At 38.9% G+C, this 23,223-nt stretch overlaps 1 protein-coding gene across 1 annotated transcript in view; it reads left to right on the plus strand.

Moving 5' to 3' along the window:
* AKAP13 (A-kinase anchoring protein 13) overlaps positions 1-23,223 on the plus strand; it is a 333,471-nt gene that overhangs the window by 74,041 nt on the left and 236,207 nt on the right. Inside the window, exon 2 of the mRNA XM_021099912.1 lies at positions 21,401-21,444. Coding sequence (XP_020955571.1) covers positions 21,412-21,444 — 33 coding nt within the window. The 5' untranslated portion in view covers positions 21,401-21,411. The remainder of the gene's footprint in view (positions 1-21,400; positions 21,445-23,223) is intronic.

Raw genomic sequence — 23,223 nt, forward strand, 5'->3', positions numbered from 1 at the left:
CATAGAACAGTACAGCTTTTTTTTTTTTTTTTTTTTTTTTTTTTAAATAGGCCCACCCACTGTAAAACTTGTAAAGCTTAAAAAAGCTTTATTCTCTAAGGAATCAGTTTTGGGAAATATCCCCCCCCCTTTTTTAAGGGCCCCACCTGTGGCATATGGAAGTTCCTGGGCTAGGGGTTGAATCAGAGCTACAGCTGCAGACCTATGCCACAGCCACAACACCAGATCCTAGCTGCATCTGTGACCTACACTACAGCTTGTGGCAATGCCAAATCCTTAACCCACTGAGTGAGGCCAGGAATCAAACCCACATCCTCACAGATACTGTGTCAAGTTCTTAACCCACTGAGCCACAATAGGAACTCCAGAGCATTATAGCTTTTTAAAGAATTGTTGAACTGTTTGAAGAAATGAAAAAAAATTGTTTTAAAGTCTGCTTTAAGAGTATAATTTTCAGGAGTTCCTGTTGTGGCGCAGTGGAAACTAATCTGACTAGGAACCATGAGGTTGCGGGTTCAATCTCTGGCCTCGCTCAGTGGATTAAGGATCCGGTTAAGGATCCGGTGTTGCCGTGAGCTGTGGTGTAGGCTGGCAGCTGTAGCTCCAATTCAAACCCTAGCTTCCATATGCTGCGGATGTGGCCCTAAAATGGAAAAAAAAAAAATCCTTTTAAAGTGTATACATTAATTCATACTGTCAACTGTATACAGTCAGATAACCACCACCCCAATCAAGGTGTAGGTCACTTCTGTCACTCAAAAAAGGTTCTTCTTGCCCCTTTGTATTTAGTCTTCTTGCTACCTGCCCCCCAGGCCCAGGCAGGCACTGATCTACTTTGTGTCTCTACAGTTTTTCATTTTCTAGAATTTCCAAAGAATGGGGTCATACAGTATATAGTGTCTTGTCTGGCATTTCCATAATACTTTTTTTTTAAATTTTAAATGATTTTTATTTTTTCTCCATTATAGCTGGTTTGCAGTGTTCTGTCAGTTTTCTACTGTACTGCAAGGTAACCCAGTCGCACATACATGTATACATTCTTTTTTCTCACATTATCATGCTCCATGATAAGTGACTAGATGTAGTTCCCAGTGCTATACAGCAGGATCTCATTGCTTATCCATTCCAAGGCAACAGTTTGCATCTATTAACCCCAAATTCCCAGTCCATCCCACTCCCTCCCCCTCCACATAATACTTTTGAAATCTATGTGACTGCATGTATCAGTATTTCATTTTTTGTTGAGAAATAGTCCATTGGATACTAGTCCATTCACTGGGTAAACAACTTGGACATTTGGATGGTTTCCGGCTTTTAGCTACTATGAGTAAAGCTTCTGGAAATATTTGCATATACGTCTTTATGTAGACATGCATGTTTATTTCTCTTGAGTGAATACATAAGAGTGGGACTGAGAGGTCATATAGTTAGTATATTTTTAATTTTGCAAAGAACCCATCAAACTGCTTTTCAAAGTGTGTATTCATTTTTACATTTCCACCAGCAATGTATGAGGGTTCCAGTTACTCTTGTCAAAAATTGGTGTTGCCAATCTCTTAAATTTAAACCATGCTGTGGGTGGCTAGTGCTTATCTCATGGTGGTTTTAATTTCCATTTCCTTGATGACTACTACTAATATCCTTTTTGGTGAAGGATCTGTTATTTTTTTTTGAGATATTTGTCTTAATTGACTTGTAAGAGTTCTTCATATATTCTGAATATATATCCCTTACCAGATATGTTTTGAAAATAATTCCTCCTTTTCTATTGTCTTTTAAAGAATAGAAAGAAGTTTTTAATTTTATTAAAGTTCCTTTTATTCATTTTCTTCTGGTTTCTGCTTTTTGTGTCTTGATTAAGAAATGTTTGCCAAACCCAAGGTCACAAACATATTCTCATATATTTCTTGTGAGAAATTCTCTCTTAGATTGAGGTTTGTGGTCTTTTGGAGTTGACTATTATAGCTAGTGTGAGGTAAGGGTTGGGGTTCATTTTTTGCTGAAAGCCACTTGCTTCAGCACCATTTGTTGAAAAAAAAATTTTTTTTAATTGAAGTATCTTGACCTATTATTGAAAAATGAAGAGACGTATATATATGGGACAGTTTCTGGATTCTTCTGTTTTATTGCTCTTTATATCTTTCTAGACCAGTACTACCCTGTCTTGATTATAGTAGCTTGGTTGAGCTGTTAAATCTTGACTTTAGGTAGTGTAAGCCCTCCAACTTTGTTCTTTTTCAAAACTCATGAATATTATAGGTCATTTCCATTTCCATGTGCGTTTTCAAATCAGCTTGTTGATTTCTGTAAGAAAACATACTGAAGATAAATTTTTATTGGAAATGCATTATATCTGTAGTTCAATCTGGGGAGAGTTGGCATTTAATTATGGTATATCTATTTTAAAGTATTTCATGTATGTGTTTTTTAAGAGCATATTTTCAGTTGCAGCATTTCGTTAAATTTACTCTTAGTATTAGGTGGTTTGGGTACTATTTTAGATGTTTGAAATTTCAAGAAATACAGTGGATTCTTGTTTATTGACTATGACCTGCCACTTTGTCAAAGTAAAATCACTTGTTATTTCTAGTAGCTGTTTGTAGATTCCTGATGAGACCTAATGTTCTTGTTATGTATTTTAGGGGTAAGCAATCAAACTTTCATCATTCTGTATAACTTTACCTGAATGTAGGCTTTTTGCAGATTCCTTTTTGTAGGTTGATGAAGTTTCCTTTTTGTTCTTAGTCTGCTGAGTTTTTATAATGGATCCGTATTGAGGTTTGTTAAATGCTTTTTCTATATCTAATGAGGTGTTTGTGTAGTTTTTAATGCCATTAATTTACAAAAGTTAAAGCAACATCGTATCCTAGAATAAACCCAATTGGGTCATTGCATATTATCCTTCTTTATATTTCTGGATTTGAATTGGTAATACTTCGTTAAAGGTTTTTGAGTCTTTGTTCATGAGGGGTTTGGCTAATATTTTTTTCTTGTAGTGTTTGGTTTTAGTATCAGGGTAATGTTGACCTTATAAAACAAGTTGGAAAATCCTCCTCCTCCATTTTTTGATATTGGTATCGTTTTTTTCCCCCCCCCTTAACTGTTTGGTACATGTCACTTTGATGCTATCTGGGTCTGGAGTTTACTTTGCGATAAAATTTAAGAATTCAAGTTTTTTAATAGATAGAGTTAATCTGCTAGACGTGCATCTCATTATAGTTTTAATTGGGTTGTTCCCTAATGACTAATGGTGTTGAGCATCTTTTCATGTGCTACTAGCCATTCACGTATCTTCTTTAGTGAAATATTTCCTCCATTTTTAGTTGGGCTCTTAATGTTGAGTTAGGAGAGTTTCTTAGAAATCCTGGCTATATGAGTACTTTATCAGATATCTGATTTGTCAGTATCGTCTGTGGCTTCTCAGAGGTAAAGTTATGACTTATCCAAATACAGGATGAACGTGTGTCGAAGATTTTATCTAATTCATTTATTAATGAGGTATCCAGTAAGATGTTAAATGTGATATGTGATTCCACATACCTAGTAATTTTTTACTGTATGCTACACATTTTGAATGATATGTTTTAGAGACTGTGTCGACTTTTACCATCTTCTGAAAAATGTTAACTTTTGTTCTGACAGGCAATAGTTGGACTCAGCCTCTCACTTTAATTTGATCTCTACTTCGTTCTTTCAGCCACATAGATTTGCTTTTTGCTGGAAATCTTGGACTCTCCTCAGTGTATTTACAATTCAGGGGTTTACCAAGGATTTGGAGAAAGCTTATATGCAGATTTTTTTTTTTTTTTTTTTTTTTTTTTCTAAAGACGCTACACCCAAGGCATATGGAGGTTCCCAGGCTAGGGGCTAAATTGGAGTCGCAGCCTCTGGCTTATGCCACAGCCGCCACCCTACACCACAGCCATAGCAACGCCGGATCTGAGCTGCATCTGTGACCTGTGCCACAGCCTGCAGCAAACACCTGGTCCTTTATCCCACTGAGTGAGGCCAGGGATCGAACCCACATCCTCATGTGGGTTCTTAACCTGCTGAGCCAAAATGGGAACTCTGCTTATATGCAGATTTTAAGAATGTAGCTTTCTGCTTGAGTTCTGTCTACTGTATCAAGTGATCTGGGGAGAGTACCCTTAGTTGAAAAGCAATGTAAAAGTGAACCTTACCCATGCTTTTCTTTTTCCAGCTTTCTGTCTGCTTTTATCTTTCCATGCTTTCACAGGTTAGCTTTTTATATTTCATGCAGTTATATAATTGCTTGTCCATAAGCACAGTAGTCTAATACAGGGTAGTCCACTTTTAATTTTTTGTTGACTTTTTAAATAGTAGAGCTCTTTTTGGTCCTCTCCAGTTAACTTTCCATAGTATCTTTCTTCTGATGAGATACTGGAAATCTAACTCGAGTCACATTTTTTAAAGTAAAAGGAATAGGTTGATTTGGTTGGCAAGATTTGAAAAATGTTTTCCTTGTTTCTAGTTCTGTTTTGACTAGAGTCCTTGAAAGGCAGCGCTTGTCCTGGGATTGCTAAGTGCAACTACTGCTGACCCTGAACGGGGTTTTTGGTTGTATTTGTTAAAGCTCAAGGCTTGAGGCTGTTAATAGCCCATATCTGAATATCAACTAAGAAGGAGTGTCTCCTTGGAGATTCCATAACTGAGTTTTTAGATTCTCCAACTATGTGGTGTACTTTTTTCTTCTTGTACTGGGTGGGGAGGCATTCTGTGGGTGGCTGCATTCTTTACTTGTTCCTCGCTCTGACCTGGGATAGCAATCAAGGTCTATGATGGAAGGTCGCAGTACACACGTCTCTGGTCTGTCCATCTTGCTTTTAACTGCTTTGTTTTTTAATTTTCTGTTTAGTTTAATAGCAGACTTCAGAATGCTAATTACTTGTATGAAAAGCCATTGTACTTTCCAACATGTGCAAGGAAATGATAGTATGGTGTACGTCTTATTAGTGCTTAAGTTTATAAAATTTAATATAGTACTGACGGAAGCATTATTCACTTTGATTGCAATTTTGAATGTGAAATACTCCCTGTTCACTCTCTTTAAGCTTGGGCATTGGCTTCGAAGATTGATTATTTACTTTATCAGATTTTTGTAGAATTTAGGGGAAAACATTCTCAGAAGTTCTTGTTGCTTATGTAACAGCAACTAAATTTGGGGGGCAGCAGATTTCAGCTGGCAGATGTTAGCCTGTATTTGTGTAGAAGGGACTCTCTTCATTCCCAGCTGATTCTCAGGCTTGGAAATATTTCCATTTGGATGTGGGTAGGAACATGTTGGTCTGTTGAGTTGCTTTACCTGTTGGGTAATTACACAGCTGACTTTTTCTGTAGGCCATTACCTACTACTGCGGACAAACAGAATAGGGCACATCTGTAAATTAGTCTAAAATGTTTAAGTTTTGGGGGAGATTAATTAGTTTACAGAGAAGCTCTAAACAAGCATGTCTTTGCCTTCCTCCTCACCCTTCAGTCTTTTATGCTGCTTCCTCTAGCATTTTCCATTTATGTGACTGAGAAGACTTTCTCTTCCTTCTCATCCTCACCGTGTTTGGTGGTCAGCTCACAAAATCACCTTGACTCCTTTGTTTTTATACATACCTAAGGCACACAGTATTTCTCTACGTGGAATTAAGGTGTGTTAGAGTTGGGAGGAACTTTCGTGATTACCTACTCCAACCCCCTCCCTTCACAGAATAAGAAATGGAGGTCATGAGGCTTGCTACAGATTAGGAGAGGCATCACTGTAGTAGTTTAGAGGTTAAGATCTGGGTTCTGGCTCCCACTGTTTACCAACTGTGTGATCTTATACACGTTACTTAACTATGACTCTCTTCATTTGTAAAATGGATTAATGTGAGGATTAGCAAGGTGTTTGGAACAGAGAGAACTCTTGTAAGTGCCAGTGAAGATGATGATGGTGATGTTATGTCTTCATGGTTAATAAAGCTGTAAGATGTCAGAGCTATAGAATTACAGTGTCTACCTTTTGGATGAACAAATAAGAACAACACTCATTGAGAATGAAACAGGAAGCTTTCAGTTTACCTGTCAGTGAGGTACATATACTTTGTGTGGTTTGGGGGAGTGTGAATTCTAAAAGCCCGTGAGTGCTTGTTTACCACCCGGTGTATTTCCAGTGTATGCTGAGACAATGAGGGAGGAAGGAATATTTTTAAAAATGCCCTTGGTTGAGTTTCAGAAATGGATTTCAGATGCCAGGAAGCAGCTTGTAGCAAGAGGATGAGATCAGTTGGTATAATTGGAGCTAGTTGATAATCCTTTTACTCTGTTCTCTGAGCATTTAGTATTCCTATTTCTGTACAGGCATATGAGCTAGAAAATGACTAGGTCTCTCCATAGATATGTCAAGTATCAAGTTGGGGAGGGAGAAGCATAGGGTGAGGGGAATGTGGAATGGAGCCAAGAGTCAGTGTTCAGCCTTCATCTTGGCTTAGCTTTTTCCTGTAGTAGGTACTGTGGCAGTTTTGTTCTATTTAAATGCCTCTGGAGATTATTTTAGAATGTGATCTTTAGTTTGTTTCATTATACCAACATTTAGGGAGGGGAATAGAGGGAAAGAAAGAGGAATCGGGGATATATTTTTAAAACTATGAAAAAAAATTGACCTATGCGCTTTTACCTCATGGGGTAGAGGCTGAGACTGTTAGTGTGTGGTTTTTACCATTTTACCTCCTGCTGATGAAAAACCAGCCACAAAGTCAACTGTTCTTGAGCCCAAGTTTGATGGTTGGAAACACCTTTTTCATTTTAGTCAGGTCACTTAGAGGGAGAATCGGTATCACTGAAGTTTTAACTCTAAAGCTTCTGAACTGGTGATTAGTAGACTGGGCTCTGTTTCTTAAGGATTCTGCTGTTGCTGCAAGTGAGGAGTAAGGATTTTGTCTCCTAGTTGTTTCTGTCTTACAGTACTGTATTCTTCTATTGGCTGTCCCAAGTCAGGTGTGCCTATTGGCTGAGTGTGTGCCAGTGAAAGTCAAGAGTTTATAGAACAGTTGCTCTGTCACCACCATACGAAGTGCTGCGGACATTCGATTGACCCACAGCACTTCTCAGAGGCACATGATTACCAGCTGCTTCATGCAGAGGAGAAAGGCCTTTCAGCCAGCAAGGGCTTGGACTTCAGTGCCCTCCTCCCTGTGGCCCTCTTGCTCTGGTCAGAGAGGTTCACCTATTCATCACATGGCAGGGGATGTGTAAGGGATTGCCTCTTCAGTCTGCCCGCTCAGATCTTTGGAGTAATGTTCCGTCTTTCAGATGGGTTTGAGTTCTAGCCGACTTCTAACCATGACTAATCTAGCTCTGGACCAACTGTTGCTGTGATGGGGGTGGGGCTTCTGTAGGGCTTATTTAATTTATGTGGAGAATCAGAAAGCCAAGGATCTTGAACTCTTTGGAGAGTTTATTTGCACTATTTATAGTTTGTTGTTCTATCCACAGTCTCTGTCTGGAGTAAATACTCAAATACTTGTTGAATTGAATGATTTCCCTCGATGCCTTTTGTTTGCGTCCATTACTTCTCTTCTTCATCCCTTCCACATTGAGTTGCTTTCTGGATGGCCTGGGTTCTTGGAAGACACATGTTCAGATACCTGCTCTTCAGTCCCACCCTCACTCCCAGTTAACAAAATCTGCACAGCAACAGTTTTACTTTTGGGACAGTAGGCCTTGAAATCTTTGCTCTTTTCCCCCTACACTAATTCACTTTTTTTCTTTTTTGGCCACATCTGTGGCATATTAATTTATTTTTTGATTGTAAAGATTTTCAGGAAAAGCAGTCAGTTGAAGTGTTGGTATGATCCAGTTATTAGCACTTGGGTCATTCTATAATAATATTGATTTTATGAAATAGCTATCTATATTTTTTGTATTTTGAGGTGTTGAAATTTTAAGTGAAAGAGTACTGTGTAGTAGATGCCTAACTTTCTGTAGCTACATTTTTGTGTATATTATAAATATATTAAGTATTTGAAGCTTCACATGCATAGTAATATTGTCTGTTTCCACATTTACTAGAAACAATAGTTCATCATGCATTTCTGTTATGTGCCATTTATATCCGCACACTTAGCTAGAAATGCTAGATTTTTTAAAGCAAGAGGTCTTTTTTAATGACAGTCTTATTTTTTAACTTATTTCAAGTGGAGAAATTAATTTTCCTTCTTTTTTTCTTTTTTTGTCTTTGTCTTTTTAGCATCCCTTCCCCCCTCCCCCCCTGGCATATAGAAGTTCCCAGACTAGAGGTCAAATTGGAGCTGCAGCCACCAGTCTACACTACAGCCACAGCAATGCCAGATCCAAGCCACATTTGTGGCTTATATTGCAGCTTGTGTCAATGCCGGATCCTTAACCCACTGAATGAGGCCAGGGATCAAACCCCCATACTCTTGGATACTAGTCGGGCTCTTAACCCACTGAGCCTCAACAGGAACCCCTAATTTTCCATTTTTTATTGTTTGAGTTAGGTCACATATGTGACCCTCTAAGAGTTTCCTATTAAGAGAAATTCAGAAAATTTCAAATTCAGGGAATTATCTCTGAAATTTCTCTTAACTCTGTTATTTGTAAATCCAGAACAAGTGTAATGTCCCAATTTAGCTGGGTGATAACCTTTTAATAATTTGATGAAAAGCTACCTTTTGAGTCATTTTTAAACTATTTTCAATGAATTGATGGAGTTCCGGAGAATTTGCAGAACACGTTGTAGTTCATTTTCAACTCAATTGAGATCTCATCTTACCCATTCTTTATCTTAGTCTTGTCAAACATGTGTGTTTATCTTGTGAAGCAGTATGTCTGAATTGCAAGTGGATTATGTTTATTAACATCCAAACAGAATTAGCCAGAGCTCTTATAAATCACAGTTTTCAAAATGTGGAGGCAGGCGCTTCTTCCTCTACTGTGGAGGCTCTGAGTGTGGATTGTTTCCTTTAGAGCCAACCCCCCACCCCACCCCCACCCCTGCCCAGATGACTTGGAGGGGAGATTACTGAGCAATACCTTTCCCATATATTGAGAGGTTGAAAAACAGTAGTTATGTCACAACACTGAGACATTTTGGTCTTTAGCTACTTAAATTCTCTGCTGAAACTGCTATTCAAATTAGCACATGTTCTACATAGTATGTTATTGTTCTATAGGGCATCTAGATTGTTAGAAGTAGGGGTGATGATTTTCCTGTGCTTTTATTGGTTGATTGACCCTAGTTTGTTCCCACCCAAACCAAGTTTATCAGTAATTGAAAAAAACTCCATCTGCTCATTGTGTGTTATAAAAACAAAAATGACTCCCCAAGGGGTAACTCTAGCCAGGAATGTTTTATGAATAGAAATTTAACTTTCAAAATAAAATTTTTCACTTAAGTTAATAAAATGATATTAAAAAATGAATAGAGGGCTGCTGAAAATATTGGAGTTTCCTTGACTGTAGAATTTTTATTTAATTATAAAATAGATTTCTTGCAGTCTTTATTTTTTTTTTTAAAAAAAAAACTACTAATTTTTTGAAATGCCATTTTTCTCCAGATGTTAATTAGAGACTTAGTACTGGAGAATTAAAACATTGAAGAGAGTATTTATCCTTGAGATTTGGGAACCATTTTAATAATTTAAAAGCTAACATTGACATTTCTAGCATCTGTTTCTAATAACCTCTGCTGCCTGCCACTTATGGGAGTGATGTGCAGCGCTTTTGTCATGTAATGTGGCCAGGAAGGTGGGCTATGTGTCACTGAAATAATTTCTGACAAGTAGCCACTCCAGACCTTGGGCTTTGTCCAGGTTAGGTCATCCAGCTCAGTAATGTCTGCATTTGTGTGAGAGCCTACTTGCCTGTATTTAGTCTTTCCAAATAGTTTATAATTGGTTTAGCCCTTTGGATTGCTTGCTTTTTGGATGATAGAGATTGGGGAAGATGAAGGAAGTATAAAGGCTTGAATTTGGCCTTCTCTTTACCAGATGTCTCTTTTAACCCCTGCTGTGGTTAATTTACATAAAAACCCAGCTGTGTGTGAATTTTTTTTTTAATTTAAAGTTTATTCTTATTACCATGGGAATAAGATTGTCAGCACTTATTGAATTTATGGCTTGCTCTCCTGTATCTGGACCTCCTGGCAGCTTACAGTTCCGTTTCCTTTGGATAACAGGATACAGCTGGCGGCAAAATTCTCACCTGTGGAATAGCCATTTGGAGTTTCCTTCTCCATATAGGTCTCTGCAAAGCAGCAGAAACCATTTTTGCAGGAAACCACAAGCCTGTGTTAAACACCAAAAGAGAATTGAAATAACATGTGCATGTGTTCCTCTTCCCCAGAGGTACCAAGCATCATGTGAGAGCCTAAGTATAGTGTTAGGCTGCTCTTTGCCTTCCGCTTTGCTTTGAGGTTATCCATTTAGGAGATGAGAATTCCCCCACTGTGACCCCTGTTACCTTTCTGGCCCCATTGAGCAAATTGATCCAGACTGGATTTCTTAGCAATTTCTCAACACAGCAGGATCCATACTGTCTTTAACTATCTACTAGATAAGCCTTTTGGGATTAGACTGATCTTAGATATTTTTATAAGATTGATTTTTGTTCTTATAGCTGTGGATTCTTTGCCATCAAATGGTGCAGAAAAGCTGATTATTTCTGTCTCTGTTCATGTCAATCTTGTCTTTAATATTTATTGGGTGCTCAGTACTGTGCCAGGTGCCATGGTACAGAGGAGTGGGACAGAAGACAACTACAGTGTGGTAGGCTAGAATAAACAAGTTAAGGAGGAAAAACAAGCACAAGAATAAAAGAAAACCCAGTATATGACTCATTGCTGATCGTGTGGATTCGTTTATCAGCAATAATCCTATTTGGCAAGGTAGAGGACATTATCTTGAGCAAAGGAGTGAGGAGTGTACAGAACACGGTGTGTGTAGGTGATGTGTATGGATGGTATTTAATTAGGGGTTAGTAATTCTTAAATACTGGAAAGTTGTTTCTCCAGTCCAGATGGGGACTCTGTAATCATCTGTCCCTTTAATATCTTCGTTATACATCAAAATCAGCTTATAGAAAGTTGATATAAAATAAATGATACTGAATTTTTGGCAGAGGAAATGTAGTGGGTTGTTAATCTTTTTGCTGGCAGCTGCCAGCTCTACGCTGCCCATGTTTGTGAATGCAGCATCTAGGCTTATAAGCCCCAGAGTGGAGGGCTCTATCTTTGGAAAAACTAAGATGGGTTAAGTGTATTCCCCAAACTGAGATCACATCTTGTTTTTTAGGTTTCTTCCTCCCTTTCTTGAGTCATGGCCATCTTCGTGCCGTTGCCTAGAACTTTGTAAAGAAAGAAGGTTGGTGCCCCAAAAGAACCTTTCTAAGAGATTGCTTATTACTGTGTAGGCAGAGGGGAAGCTGCAGAATGAAAGTAGCATTTTAGGAAGGTTGAGTCAGAGGTGCGAATGGAGCATGGAGAGATTTTCTCAAGGTGATAAGGCCCTGGCACTCAAGTCTACAAGCAGAGGCAGGTAGACTGGCAGTGATTCCTCCTTGGGGAAGGAGGGTAATGTGGACTGTTAAGACCCCTTCTAATTATAAAGTTCTGTGGCGGAAAGGATTTGGCTAGGGTTTGAGATGAGGACCTAAGGGCCTGTGGAAATTGATTGGGGGCTAGCCTTTGCTTGTTACACCGCAGGGAAGCCATGGTAGGGTTCTGGCTTGGTCTTATTGGTAGTAACCCACAACAGACACTTGCTCTGTCCGTGTTTGAGTTTAAGCTACATGATTACAAACCTCTTCCAGTGCTGCTTTTTATAAATCTTAAGACCTGAAGTTGGGAATGATCAGACATTTGAGCTTAAAAAAGGAGACAAAGGAGAGAAAAGATAGTGAAAAAGGAAAAACAGAGATTTGTTGATGGCCAGTGCCATTGCGTGGCTGTATTTCTTTAGGGTAGAGCTGTGTCACTGAAGTTTGTGTCCTTGGCTTCCAAGGCCAAGCAGCTTTAAGGAATGTGGATTTACTTGAGTGCCTCTCCTGATTCTTCTCCTGTCATCCGCTTGTACGTTTCATTCTTTTGTGTAGTTCTTAAGAACTTATCTGTGCTGTCTTGTCTTTGGTTATGCTGTTCCTTCTGACTACACTTCTCCTCCTAGGTTAACTTGGTGAAGGTTGCCCCAGGATTGGCCTCTTCCAATAAGCTTTGTCTGGGCCTCCACCTTCTAGAGAGTTTGTAGCTCCTTCCCGATCCTTGTAAAAATTTTATTATTGCACTTACCATACTGTAGTATAAATTATCTGTTTACATTATGTGTCACTTATGAAATTGGTAGGGGCCATGTATTATCTCTAAAGTTCAACATTTAGTTGTACACAATTCTAAGGGCACAGAAATATGAGATCATCTGCCATTATTGAGTCTTTATGTGCTGAGCAGATAATATACACATAAAGAAAAGGAGGCCCTCAGCACTGAAAAGACTGTGATGTACTCTGTCATCTGAATTTTAGAGCAAGCTCTAAGATGGAGGAAATTAGTTTTAAAATGAATTAATTTCTTTAATTATTTTAATTAATTATAAGGGTAAGAGTTCTGATTTTTTAAATTCCATAATAATTACTTTCATTATTTGTGTGTATATGTTTGCCCTATATTGAGGATCATTCTGCCTATTGGATAATCCAGCACTGATAAAGAATAAGTTAAATGAGTAAATGTGGGTGTTAGTGTTTTGTTGTTTGGGTTTTTTAGTTTGCTATATCCTTTTGTTTTACTGTGAGTATTGCCCTTTGTTGGACTTTTCATTCTCTTCATGTCTTGCCTACCTGCTGTAGGCCCCCCTCCACATCTCACCCCAATTCTCACTAGTGCTTGGCTTTCTTGGCGCATTGCAAGTACTGTATCAGGAGACAGTGGGACAGAGCAAAATTGTGCTATGGGAGAATCAGGCACATGGTATGGGTCGCAATACCATTGTTTCCAAAAGTGTGGGCCATGATTCCAAAGCAAAAACATCACAAGATCTGGTCTCCTGATTTGGACTCTGATGGTAGAAGCGGGGGCAGGGGCCAGGGTACCAACTGATGCTCATGTGTAATAAGGTTTGAGAATCACTGCTTAAAGCGGTCTGCTCAGTCATTAATCAGTGCATCTTTAAACAGAAGAATTCAGATTTTTAGGAGGCTTCTGTAAGATTTCCTCAGTCCCTTATTCAGGAAATATATTTGGTATATGAGTATTTTACATTTTTTGTAGAACTTGATGTCCTCACTAGGAAAAAGCCTATCTGCTATTTGTACCATGCTTCTTTTTCTATTGTTCAGAATTCCTGGCTTCCACCCCCAACACGTTTATAGCCACCAGCCCAGACTCCTTAGGAATGAAGGAAAGAGTCTTTGGATCCTGTTATTTTCCTTGAGGAAAAGCTGAATGTTGACTGTTTTACAAGAATCTGGAGTATGTGTTGTCATTTCCATGTTAACTCTCACCCCAAATGTTTGTGGGTTTCTAAGGATTTACTGTAGCCCAGTCTTTGCAGGGTCCCTGGCCATGGAAATTCATTTGAAGCACATGTTGCCCTGGAAGTACCCTGCAGGTAAAAATCCTCTATTTACACTTGGCTTCATCCCAAACAGCTGTACTCTCCCTAATGAGACTGGGGGCGGTTGTGGTGTGTGTATTTAGGGGGTGGTTTGCACATCTTTGTGGATTTAGAAGCTTCCCTGTTGTGAATGACAAAAACCATGCCAATTGAAGTGATAGGTTTGTCAGACATGGACAGCTGGTCCTTAGGAAATGGGCTGAGATCTCCAAGCTAACAGGTTCTGGAGAGTTTGCATTTTCCAGTATAATTACTTGATACAGTGTTGGGGGCCTGTGATTCTCCCCTCACCTTCCCTGGGGCATTTCATTAATGGTGGAACACCTGTTCAAGGCTTCTCTAGTCTAATGTGTGGCTCTGGCTAAAGAATAGTGAGTTTGGTTTATGTTTACATACATATGAGTACAGACATTCTTGTTTGAATTGCTTTGCTTTTATCACCTCTAGGGACATTTAGTAAAGATTTTAGATTTATTCAGTTTGCACTTTTAGGAGAAAATGTCTTTACCCATTTATAGTTCAGTTGCAGTACACTGAATGACAGGGGACTTAAGCCAGATGTGCTGTGTATAATGTTATCTTCCTGGTTGCAAAAGTAGTATCTGTTCATTGTTTGAATAGTTATAATTAAGAAACAGATAATTTAGGAATGAAAATTCCCTGTAATCCCTAAGAATATATACACTTAACATTTTGATATTTGTCCCTCCAGATTTTACAATTATAGTTTACCCATCAATGTGTTTTGAGGCAGAAATGCATCTCTTGGTACCTGAAGCCTTTCATTTAACCATTTATACTTTTCAAAGTATTTTACTTGTTTTTTTTTTTTTTTTTTTTTTTTTGCTATTTCTTGGGCTGCTCCCGCGGCATATGGAGTTCCCAGGCTAGGGGTTGAATCGGAGCTGTAGCCACTGGCCTACGACAGAGCCACAGCAACGCGGGATCCGAGTCGCATCTGCAACCTACACCACAGCTCATGGCAACGCCGGATCGTTAACCCACTGAGCAAGGGCAGGGACCGAACCCGCAACCTCATGGTTCCTAGTCGAATTCGTTAACCACTGCGCCACGATGGGAACTCCTGTTTTTTTTTTTTTTTTTTTAACGCATGTCTATTGAGATCCAGAAATTCTGCCAGGTAGAAGGAACCGTGGCTGCTGCTGCTTTTTGTCTTTTTGCTATTTCTTGGGCCACTCCCGCAGCATATGGAGGTTCCCAGGCTAGAGGTCTAATCGGAGCTGTAGCCACCAGCCTGCGCTAGAGCCACAGCAACGCAGATCCGAGCCGCGTCTGCAACCTACACCACAGCTCATGGCAACGCCGGATCTTTAACCCACTGAGCAAGGGCAGGGACCGAACCCGCAACCTCATGGGAACCGTGGCTTCTAATCTGTGCCTAGCAAGTGTGCTTAAGTACTTGGAACTTTCTTTTAATTCTTTCATGAACTCCATAGTACACGCAGGAGTTACTGTGCCCTTTCTACATATAAGGAGACTGAGAGACAAGTTAAGTGACTTGCTCATATAGTAAATTAATGAAGAACTTGGGATGCCTATGCATTTGATTTCTCCTCTAGAGAATATTGTACTACACCTTACGCCTTCCCTGTATTGAGAAGTGCTTTTTAGATGAAAATATCTTTGAGACATATAAAACTGTTGAATGAGGACATAGTACATCTTTGATATATTAGGAGATATTTTGTTTTTTTCTTTCTTTCTTCCTTCTTCCGCTGCACCCTCAGCACATGGATGTTCCCAGGCTAGGGATCGAATTGGAGCTACAGCTGCCGGCCTGTGCCATAGCAGCTCCAGATTCGAGCTGAATCTGTGACCTACACTACAGCTCACAGCAATGCCATATCCTTAACCCACTGAATGAGGCCAGGTGTTGAACCTGCAACCTCATGGTTCCTAATTGGATTTGTTTCTACTGTGCCACGACGGGAACTCTAAGATATTGTTAGTTTTTGACTAGGAGTTGGAATTCTGTGGCTCACAGACTGAATCTAGCCTGCTGCCTCTTTTTGTAAATAAAGTTTTGTTGGAACATGGCCATGCCTGTTAATTTGCGTTATATAGCAGAGACCATGTGACCTGCAGAGACTAAAATATTTACCATTTGACTCTTTCTGAAAATGTTTGTGGACACCTGTTTTGGATGCCAATTTTTGTTTTATTTATTTTTATTATTATTATTTTACTTATTATTGCCAATTTTTATTTAGATGTGTTTTTTTTTTGTTTTTTGGTAGCTTCTAAGGTTTTGGATTTGTTTGCTCAGGCCCATTAGTTGGTGGAAGTCCTTTGTGTCCTTGCCGTCCCCCAAACTAATCAAACAGGTTTATCACTTCATGCCTGAGTTTCTGTGTGATCCTGTATAGTAACATATCTGCGTAGTTGTTTTCAGGTAGAGTGATTTGCAAAAACCCCCAAAACTTTTGCCGTTGTTAACTTTTGTAAACACTGCACATCCAGTGCTGACTGGTACATCCTGATGGTGGTTTGTGCATTGCACCCTTTGAAGAAAAGGCTGAAGAGCAGGAAGAGATGACTGGCAACAGTTTTTACTTCTGTAATCAGCAGCGCCCTGAAACGTCTCACGTGTGGGTGTGGTGGGAGGATGTAAACTTGTATAATTGAGATTGTTGCATTAAAATTGAGTGAGTTTTTGTTTTTTTAAATTAGGGCTGCACTTGTGGCATATGGAAGTTCCCAGGCTAGGGGTCGAATCAGAGCTGTTGCTGTCTGCCTATACCACAGCTGAAGCAATGCCAGATCCAGGCCACATCTGTATCCTACACCACAGCTCTCATCTATGCCAGATCTCCAGCCCACTGATCAAGGCCAGGGATGGAACCTGCGACCTCATGGATGCTAGTCAGATTCATTTTCTCTGAGCCACCCCTGGAATTCCAAGTGAGTCTTATTTTGACATGAAGTGAACATGTTACATTTATACAACAGTAAACTATTAAGTTTGGAGTTTTTTTGGAGCATTTTGAAATAAAATGCAAAATGTGGGGGGGAATAAAATACGTAATTACTGTGCTTGTTTACTTCATACCCCTTGAATTTATGATTCCTTTGAACTCTAGCTGGATAATTTTGAGTGGCGGAGTTGGTGAACATACATTTGTCTTGAGGGTTTTTTTGGTGTGTGTGTCTTTTTTTTAGGGCCGCACTCTCGGCATATGGAGGTTCGAAGGCTAGGGATCAAATTGGAGCTGTAGTCGCTGGCCTATGCCGCAACCACAGCAACAGCCAGATCCGAGCTGCGTCAGTGGCCTACACCACAGCTCATGGCAATGCCAGGTCCTTAACCCACTGAGCGAAGCCACGGATTGAACCTGCATCCTTATGGATACTAGTCAGATTCATTTCCATTGGGCCACAACGTGGACTAAGTCTTGAGTTTTGATATTTACCTTTCTTCATGTTCTTTCAAATGGCATCAGCCTTTCCTGTTTGCTGTGTCTGTCATGTCGTGCTGGTGTTCACGTGAAAGCAGCCTGATAAATGTGTGAACTTGTGCAGAACCATTCACTAGTTCCTTGATGAAATGATTGGATGGACATAGTGCCTTTCTTTAATTTTGCAGTTGGGAAAGCTTGACAAAGCAAAGGCTCCACAATGTTCTCCAAATTGGTCTTGGAGTATAGGTTGGTTTTTAAGTGCGTTTACTCTGACCCAAAGACTACCTTCCTATAATATTCTTTTTTTAAAAAAATTTTTTTTAAGAACACAGTTTTCAAGTAAAGTAAGTTTAAATGTGTGAAAGTTGGTGCATTATATGTAGCAAGTTTTTTTTTTTTTAAGTTTCAGAGGATTTGATTTTATTTAAAAAATTTTTTTTTCTTTTCTTTTCTTTTTTTTTTTTAATTTTCCCACTGTACAGCAAGGGGGTCAGGTTACCCTTACATGTATACATTACAATTACATTTTTCCCCCACCCTTTCTTCTGTTGCAACATGAGTATCTAGACAAAGTTCTCAATGCTATTCAGCAGGATCTCCTTGTAAACCTATTCTAAGTTGTGTCTGATAAGCCCAAGCTCCCTATCCCTTCCACTCCCTCCCCCTCCCATCAGGCAGCCACAAGTCTCTTCTCCAAGTCCATGATTTTCTTTTCTGAGGAGATGTTCATTTGTGCTGGATATTAGATTCCAGTTATAAGTGATATCATATGGTATTTGTCTTTGTCTTTCTGGCTCACTTCACTCAGTATGAGATTCTCTTGTTCCATCCATGTTGCTGCAAATGGCATTATGTCATTCTTTTTTATGGCTGAGTAGTATTCCATTGTGTATATATACCACTTCTTCCGAATCCAATCATCTGTCGATGGACATTTGGGTTGTTTCCATGTCTTGGCTATTGTGAATAGTGCCGCAATGAACATGCGGGTGCACGTGTCTCTTTTAAGTAAAGTTTTGTCCGGATAGATGCCCAAGAGTGGGATTGCGGGGTCATATGGAAGTTCTATGTATAGATTTCTAAGGTATCTCCAAACTGTTCTCCATAGTGGCTGTACCAGTTTACATTCCCGCCAACAGTGCAGAAGGGTTCCCTTTTCTCCACAGCCCCTCCAGCACTTGTTATTTGTGGATGTATTAATGATGGCCATTCTGACTGGTGTGAGGTGATATCTCATGGTAGTTTTGATTTGCATTTCTCTTATAACCAGCGATGTTGAGCATTTTTTCATGTGTTTCTTGGCCATCTGTATATCTTCTTTGGAGAAATGTCTATTCAGGTCTTTTGCCCATTTTTCCATTGATTGATTGGCTTTTTTGCTGTTGGGTTGTATAAGTTGTTTATATATTCTAGAGATTAAGCCCTTGTCGGTTGCATCATTTGAAACTATTTTCTCCCATTCTGTAAGTTGTCTTTTTGGTTTCTTTTTGGTTTCCTTTACTGTGCCAAAGCTTTTCAGTTTGATGAGGTCCCATGGGTTTATTTTTGCTCTAATTTCTATTGCTTTGGGGGACTGACCTGAGAAAATATTCATGATGTTGATGTCAGAGAGTGTTTTGCCTATGTTTTCTTCTAGGAGTTTGATGGTGTCCTGTCGTATATTTAAGTCTTTCAGCCATTTGGAGTTTATTTTTGTGCATGGTGTGAGGGTGTGTTCTAGTTTCATTGCTTTGCATGTAGCAAGTTTTTGGTGGTTTAACATCAGGATTCTTGAGTTCTCACTTTAGGACTAGTTTGAAGATCTTTTATCTAGTACTTGCTTTCTTAATCTCTTTCATTTTTTTGGGGTGAAAGTCATCTCTGAGAGACCTTTCCTCACCACCATATTTAAAACTGTATCCTATTCCTTCTCTGTGTGATTATTTTGTTCATGATGTTCACTAATAACTATCTGAAAACCATTTATTTTAATGTTTAAAAATATATTTGTTACTCCTAGAATAAGCCCTGTGAGTTTGATGCCTGACACATTATAGATGAATTAAAAAAAGTCAAGGGGAATCTATACTGTTTGTAGAATGAGGGCTGAAGGTAGTGGAAGGCAGTCGGTGGTGTCAGACTGGATTTGAATATGGGTTCTCCCACCTCTTGATGTCAATATTAATTTAATCACTGAAATAATTTTTTCACCAATGAAATGGGAAAAATATTTCTAATGGGGATTAAATATGATTTGGATATAAGGTTCTATAAATGTTAGTCCTCTCTCTTTCACCTATTATGTCAACATGGAAGAAGCCTAAAGGCATTCTGAATTTACCCATCTATGGTTTCTGGGGTCATTACTTTTGACAGATTTATTCTTTCAATAGCTTGTGTTGCCAGGACAACAGTGACCCATCCCTTTGACCACTGTGAGTGGCTAGATATTTTGTTACTCCTCTTTAATCCTTATATCAAAATAACTTGTATGGTTCTAGTTTTAAAATAAGTTTAGGCAAGTTCATGGTTTCAGACAATTCATTTGGCATCAGCCCTTCCTTAGAGGCAAATGAGTTTCATCAGATCTTTTGTCCAGATGGAGTGGGAGCCACTCAGGTTTATGTTTGTGATTGTTATACACATAGTCATTCTAGGTTTTTTGGCAAGTCAAGAAACATCAGAGGGCTGATAAGTCACTAGTTTGCCTCCATAGAGCTCTCCAAACCTTATGAATTACAAAGTGTTAATTCCTGCTTTGGTTTCCACTGATACTTCTTTTGCTTGGTTGATAGGAACACTTCAGAAGTTACTTAAGGCAAATTGGCTCATAAATTTATAGGTTGTTTCAATCTTCTGTCCCAGGCAAGTCTGATAAGGACCTGGAAAGCTGATTAAACAGACTGCTGAGCACAGTGGGCTTAATTTTAACTTAAATGGGTATTTAATGTGTTGAGAAAGTACTTAATCTTCAGTCCTTTTTAATTCATGCTTCGTATTTGAATCTGATGGGCAGGAAATTTTTTTTTTTTTTTTTCTTTTACTGAAAGAGTTGGCTGCTATATTTCTCAAGCTTGGTTTTCAGTGTGGATTTTTTTGCGGGTGATTTTAGTGCCTAATGGTACAATATCCTTCAATGAAGAAAAGTAGGAAGGAAAGTGCCCTAAGCCAGGAAGTCTGTTGTGTTGTTGAGGGGTAGACCAGAGAATGAACGGGGCAGGCAGGGAAGGAGTCAGTCACTGGGAGCCACCTGGCTGTGAGCACGACTTCATGCAGAAGACAGAAACCTGGGGGCTGCTGCTGGTTGGGGATGGTTTTTTTTAGGAGCCTGGTTATAGTTTTCTTTTCCACAGATGTGTATTAAGTGTTTTTTTAGGTGAGCCTTGATCCTCAGACGGCCACAGCCTGACCAAACTGACAGATTTGTGAGAATTTTAATATTGAGAGGATTGTGTTATTTGGGTTATGCATTACCAAGTATGAGATTTTATCCTTTCTTTGCATGTATGCATGACATTTCTGTACCGTTTTTTATATTGCTGGTTAGCAATGTAATCCAGTCACCTATCATGGGTAGGACTCTTAAAATCAAAATGTAATGAAATCACTTAGGTCTACTTCTCTCTCTCTTATGAAGGTGGGATTAGCTTATTCTCAGATTCATTTTATTTGGCAAAAGACCTGCCTTCTGAAGCATGCAATTCTGGACCTCGATAATTTTAGCCTAGATGAAATCCTGGTCAAATCATCGTGCTATTGTGATTATTCGCAAGTGTTTTATATAACCCTGGAAGTCTTCTCTATAAAGTTCTTTTAAAGATTTTTGCGAGAATTCATTTAGTGAGGGTAGCAATAGGGAATCCAGCTATTCACTTTGAGGAGCGTGACAACTGCACAGCTCTGTTCTTGGAGGCTGGCAGTAGCCTCCCTTCTCTGAGAGGAGGGCTGAGAGGAAGAGGGCTCCTCGCACCCCCTGCTCCCCTGGTGAGACTGGGAGGACCCTGGTTAGGTAGCGTTTTGTGAGTTTGGGAGATTATATAAAAGCATAACTGAACATACACTGTTCTTGCTTTGGTAACTGCTTTTAATATCCTGTTGGTTGGTTGAAACGTCTTCTATGACAGTGAAGCCTTTTGTCTTTATTTTTCAATTGGGAAATCTTTTCCCCTACTTGAAAAGATTGAATCTGGGCTATAAGCCATACTGCAATCCTTGACCTTCTTGCCTTCCCAAACCTCCAAAGAAAGCTGGGTATCCAGTAATCTCCGACTTCTGATTGTGTTTATGTAACCTCTCTTGATATTTAGGACTTTCAGTGGGTTTTAAATTTTTGACAGTAACTTTTGATTTTATTCTCATTTATTTCTCCTTTTTCTGTTTCAGTGTCCTGGGTCATGAAACTTAATCCACAACAAGCTCCATTATATGTGAGTAAATCAGAAGATTTCATTTTGTACTTATTTTTTTGCTGTTTAGTTCTTATAATAAACTCAAAAAACGCTCTTATGTGATTATCAAAGGCATTTTAAACCATCTACACATGAATTTATTGGCATAATACACTTCAGAAATTGAATTTGATTTAGTAAGTATTAAATAACTAATACATGCATGGTACTGAGCTGAGAACAAATAGTACCTGTAAAATTTGTGAGGTACATTGACCAGGGTGATAAGATGTATGTATAAAACAATTGCATTGCCCTGCAAAATGATACTGTAGCTTTTTATTTTTACCTACAGTGCATTTCTGTAAAAGTGGTATGCAGAACTTTCAACTGCCATTGCGAGTTACCCTTTGCCACAACTAGGTGGCACTCTGTCATTGGCAAAAGTGCTGTTGTAAGAATCTGGGTGAAAGGTGGTGTATCATCTCCCTAAAGTGAGGAAATTATAAGGTGAATGGATAAATGAATGAATCAAGACTGGAAAAAGTAAATTCTAGGTGTGTTAATAAACTATTGTAAGAGTGAATTAGCTGAATCAGGATGGTGGAAAATACTTGGTTGCTTTGTGAGATGCAGGCTTGGAGGTGTAAAGGATTAGATTTGTTGGGAGGCCAGAGGGATTGGGGTTGATATGGTCTAGAGAGGTGAAAAAATTATTTTTGATGAGACAGGTCTTCAGTCCGGTCTTGAAGATTAAGGATCATTTTGTTGGCTGAAAAATCCTCAGAATTTGTTCAAGACGTAAGGCAGATGGTGGAGGGATGAGTGGCAATGAGCATGGTGTTCAGTGAGTGGGAAGAGAGTGGTAGTGGAAAGTCTGCCCACCACCCTGAATTTGTGTTAGGGGCAGTGGGAGCTAAGTCTGAAAAGGTGGGTGAAGCTCAGTTGTGAAGGCACACAAAGATGTGTGAAGTTTAGTTTGTGACCACTGAAGAGCTTTTGATGGTGTTTATCTTAAACCTGCTGTTCATTTTATACATTTATTTATTTTTAACCATGCTGTTTAAATAAAAATCATATACCTTTCTAACATAAGAATGTTCATATGGTCATTCTTTATAGATTATTTCTATTTTAAATATAACACACAAGTGTTCTTAGAAGATGTTTTATATTTTCATTTTCTTTCAGACTACCTGGAGACAATTTATTTTGCTCACCAGTGGGTTTGCACATGAATACTTTAGGCTTAAAAAACAACTTTGAGATAAAATTCACACACCATAAAATACATTTATTTGAAGTGTACAGTTCTACAGCAGAAATTATCACAACCTTGTAAATTAACTACACTTCAATAAAACTTAAAACCAAGTGTACAATTCTATGGATTTTAGTGTATTCACAGTTGTATGATCTAAACTTCAGAACATTTTCATCATGCCAGGAAAAAACCCCATACCCTTAGCAGTCACTCCCCATTTCTCTCCTCCCAGCCCCTGGCAACCACCATCTACTTTCTGTCTTTATGGTTTGACCAGTTCTGGAAATTTCATGCAATATGTGACCTTTTGTGACTGATTTCTTTCACTCAGCGTCATGTATTTAAGGTACATGTTAGAGCAAGCGTCGGCACATTGTTCCCCATTTTCACTGACAAATAATAATCCATTGTATGGACATACTTCATTTTTATTTTTATCCATTCATTATTTGTTAGCCTTTTGGGCTGTTTCCAGTTTTTGGCTATTACGAATAGTACTACTCTGAACAATAATTTTTTTGTGTAGGCATCCAACTTCATTCCTTTCCCATTGA

This window comes from Sus scrofa, chromosome 7 (genome assembly GCF_000003025.6).
Source record: "Sus scrofa isolate TJ Tabasco breed Duroc chromosome 7, Sscrofa11.1, whole genome shotgun sequence".
NCBI classification, from domain to species: domain Eukaryota; kingdom Metazoa; phylum Chordata; class Mammalia; order Artiodactyla; family Suidae; genus Sus; species Sus scrofa.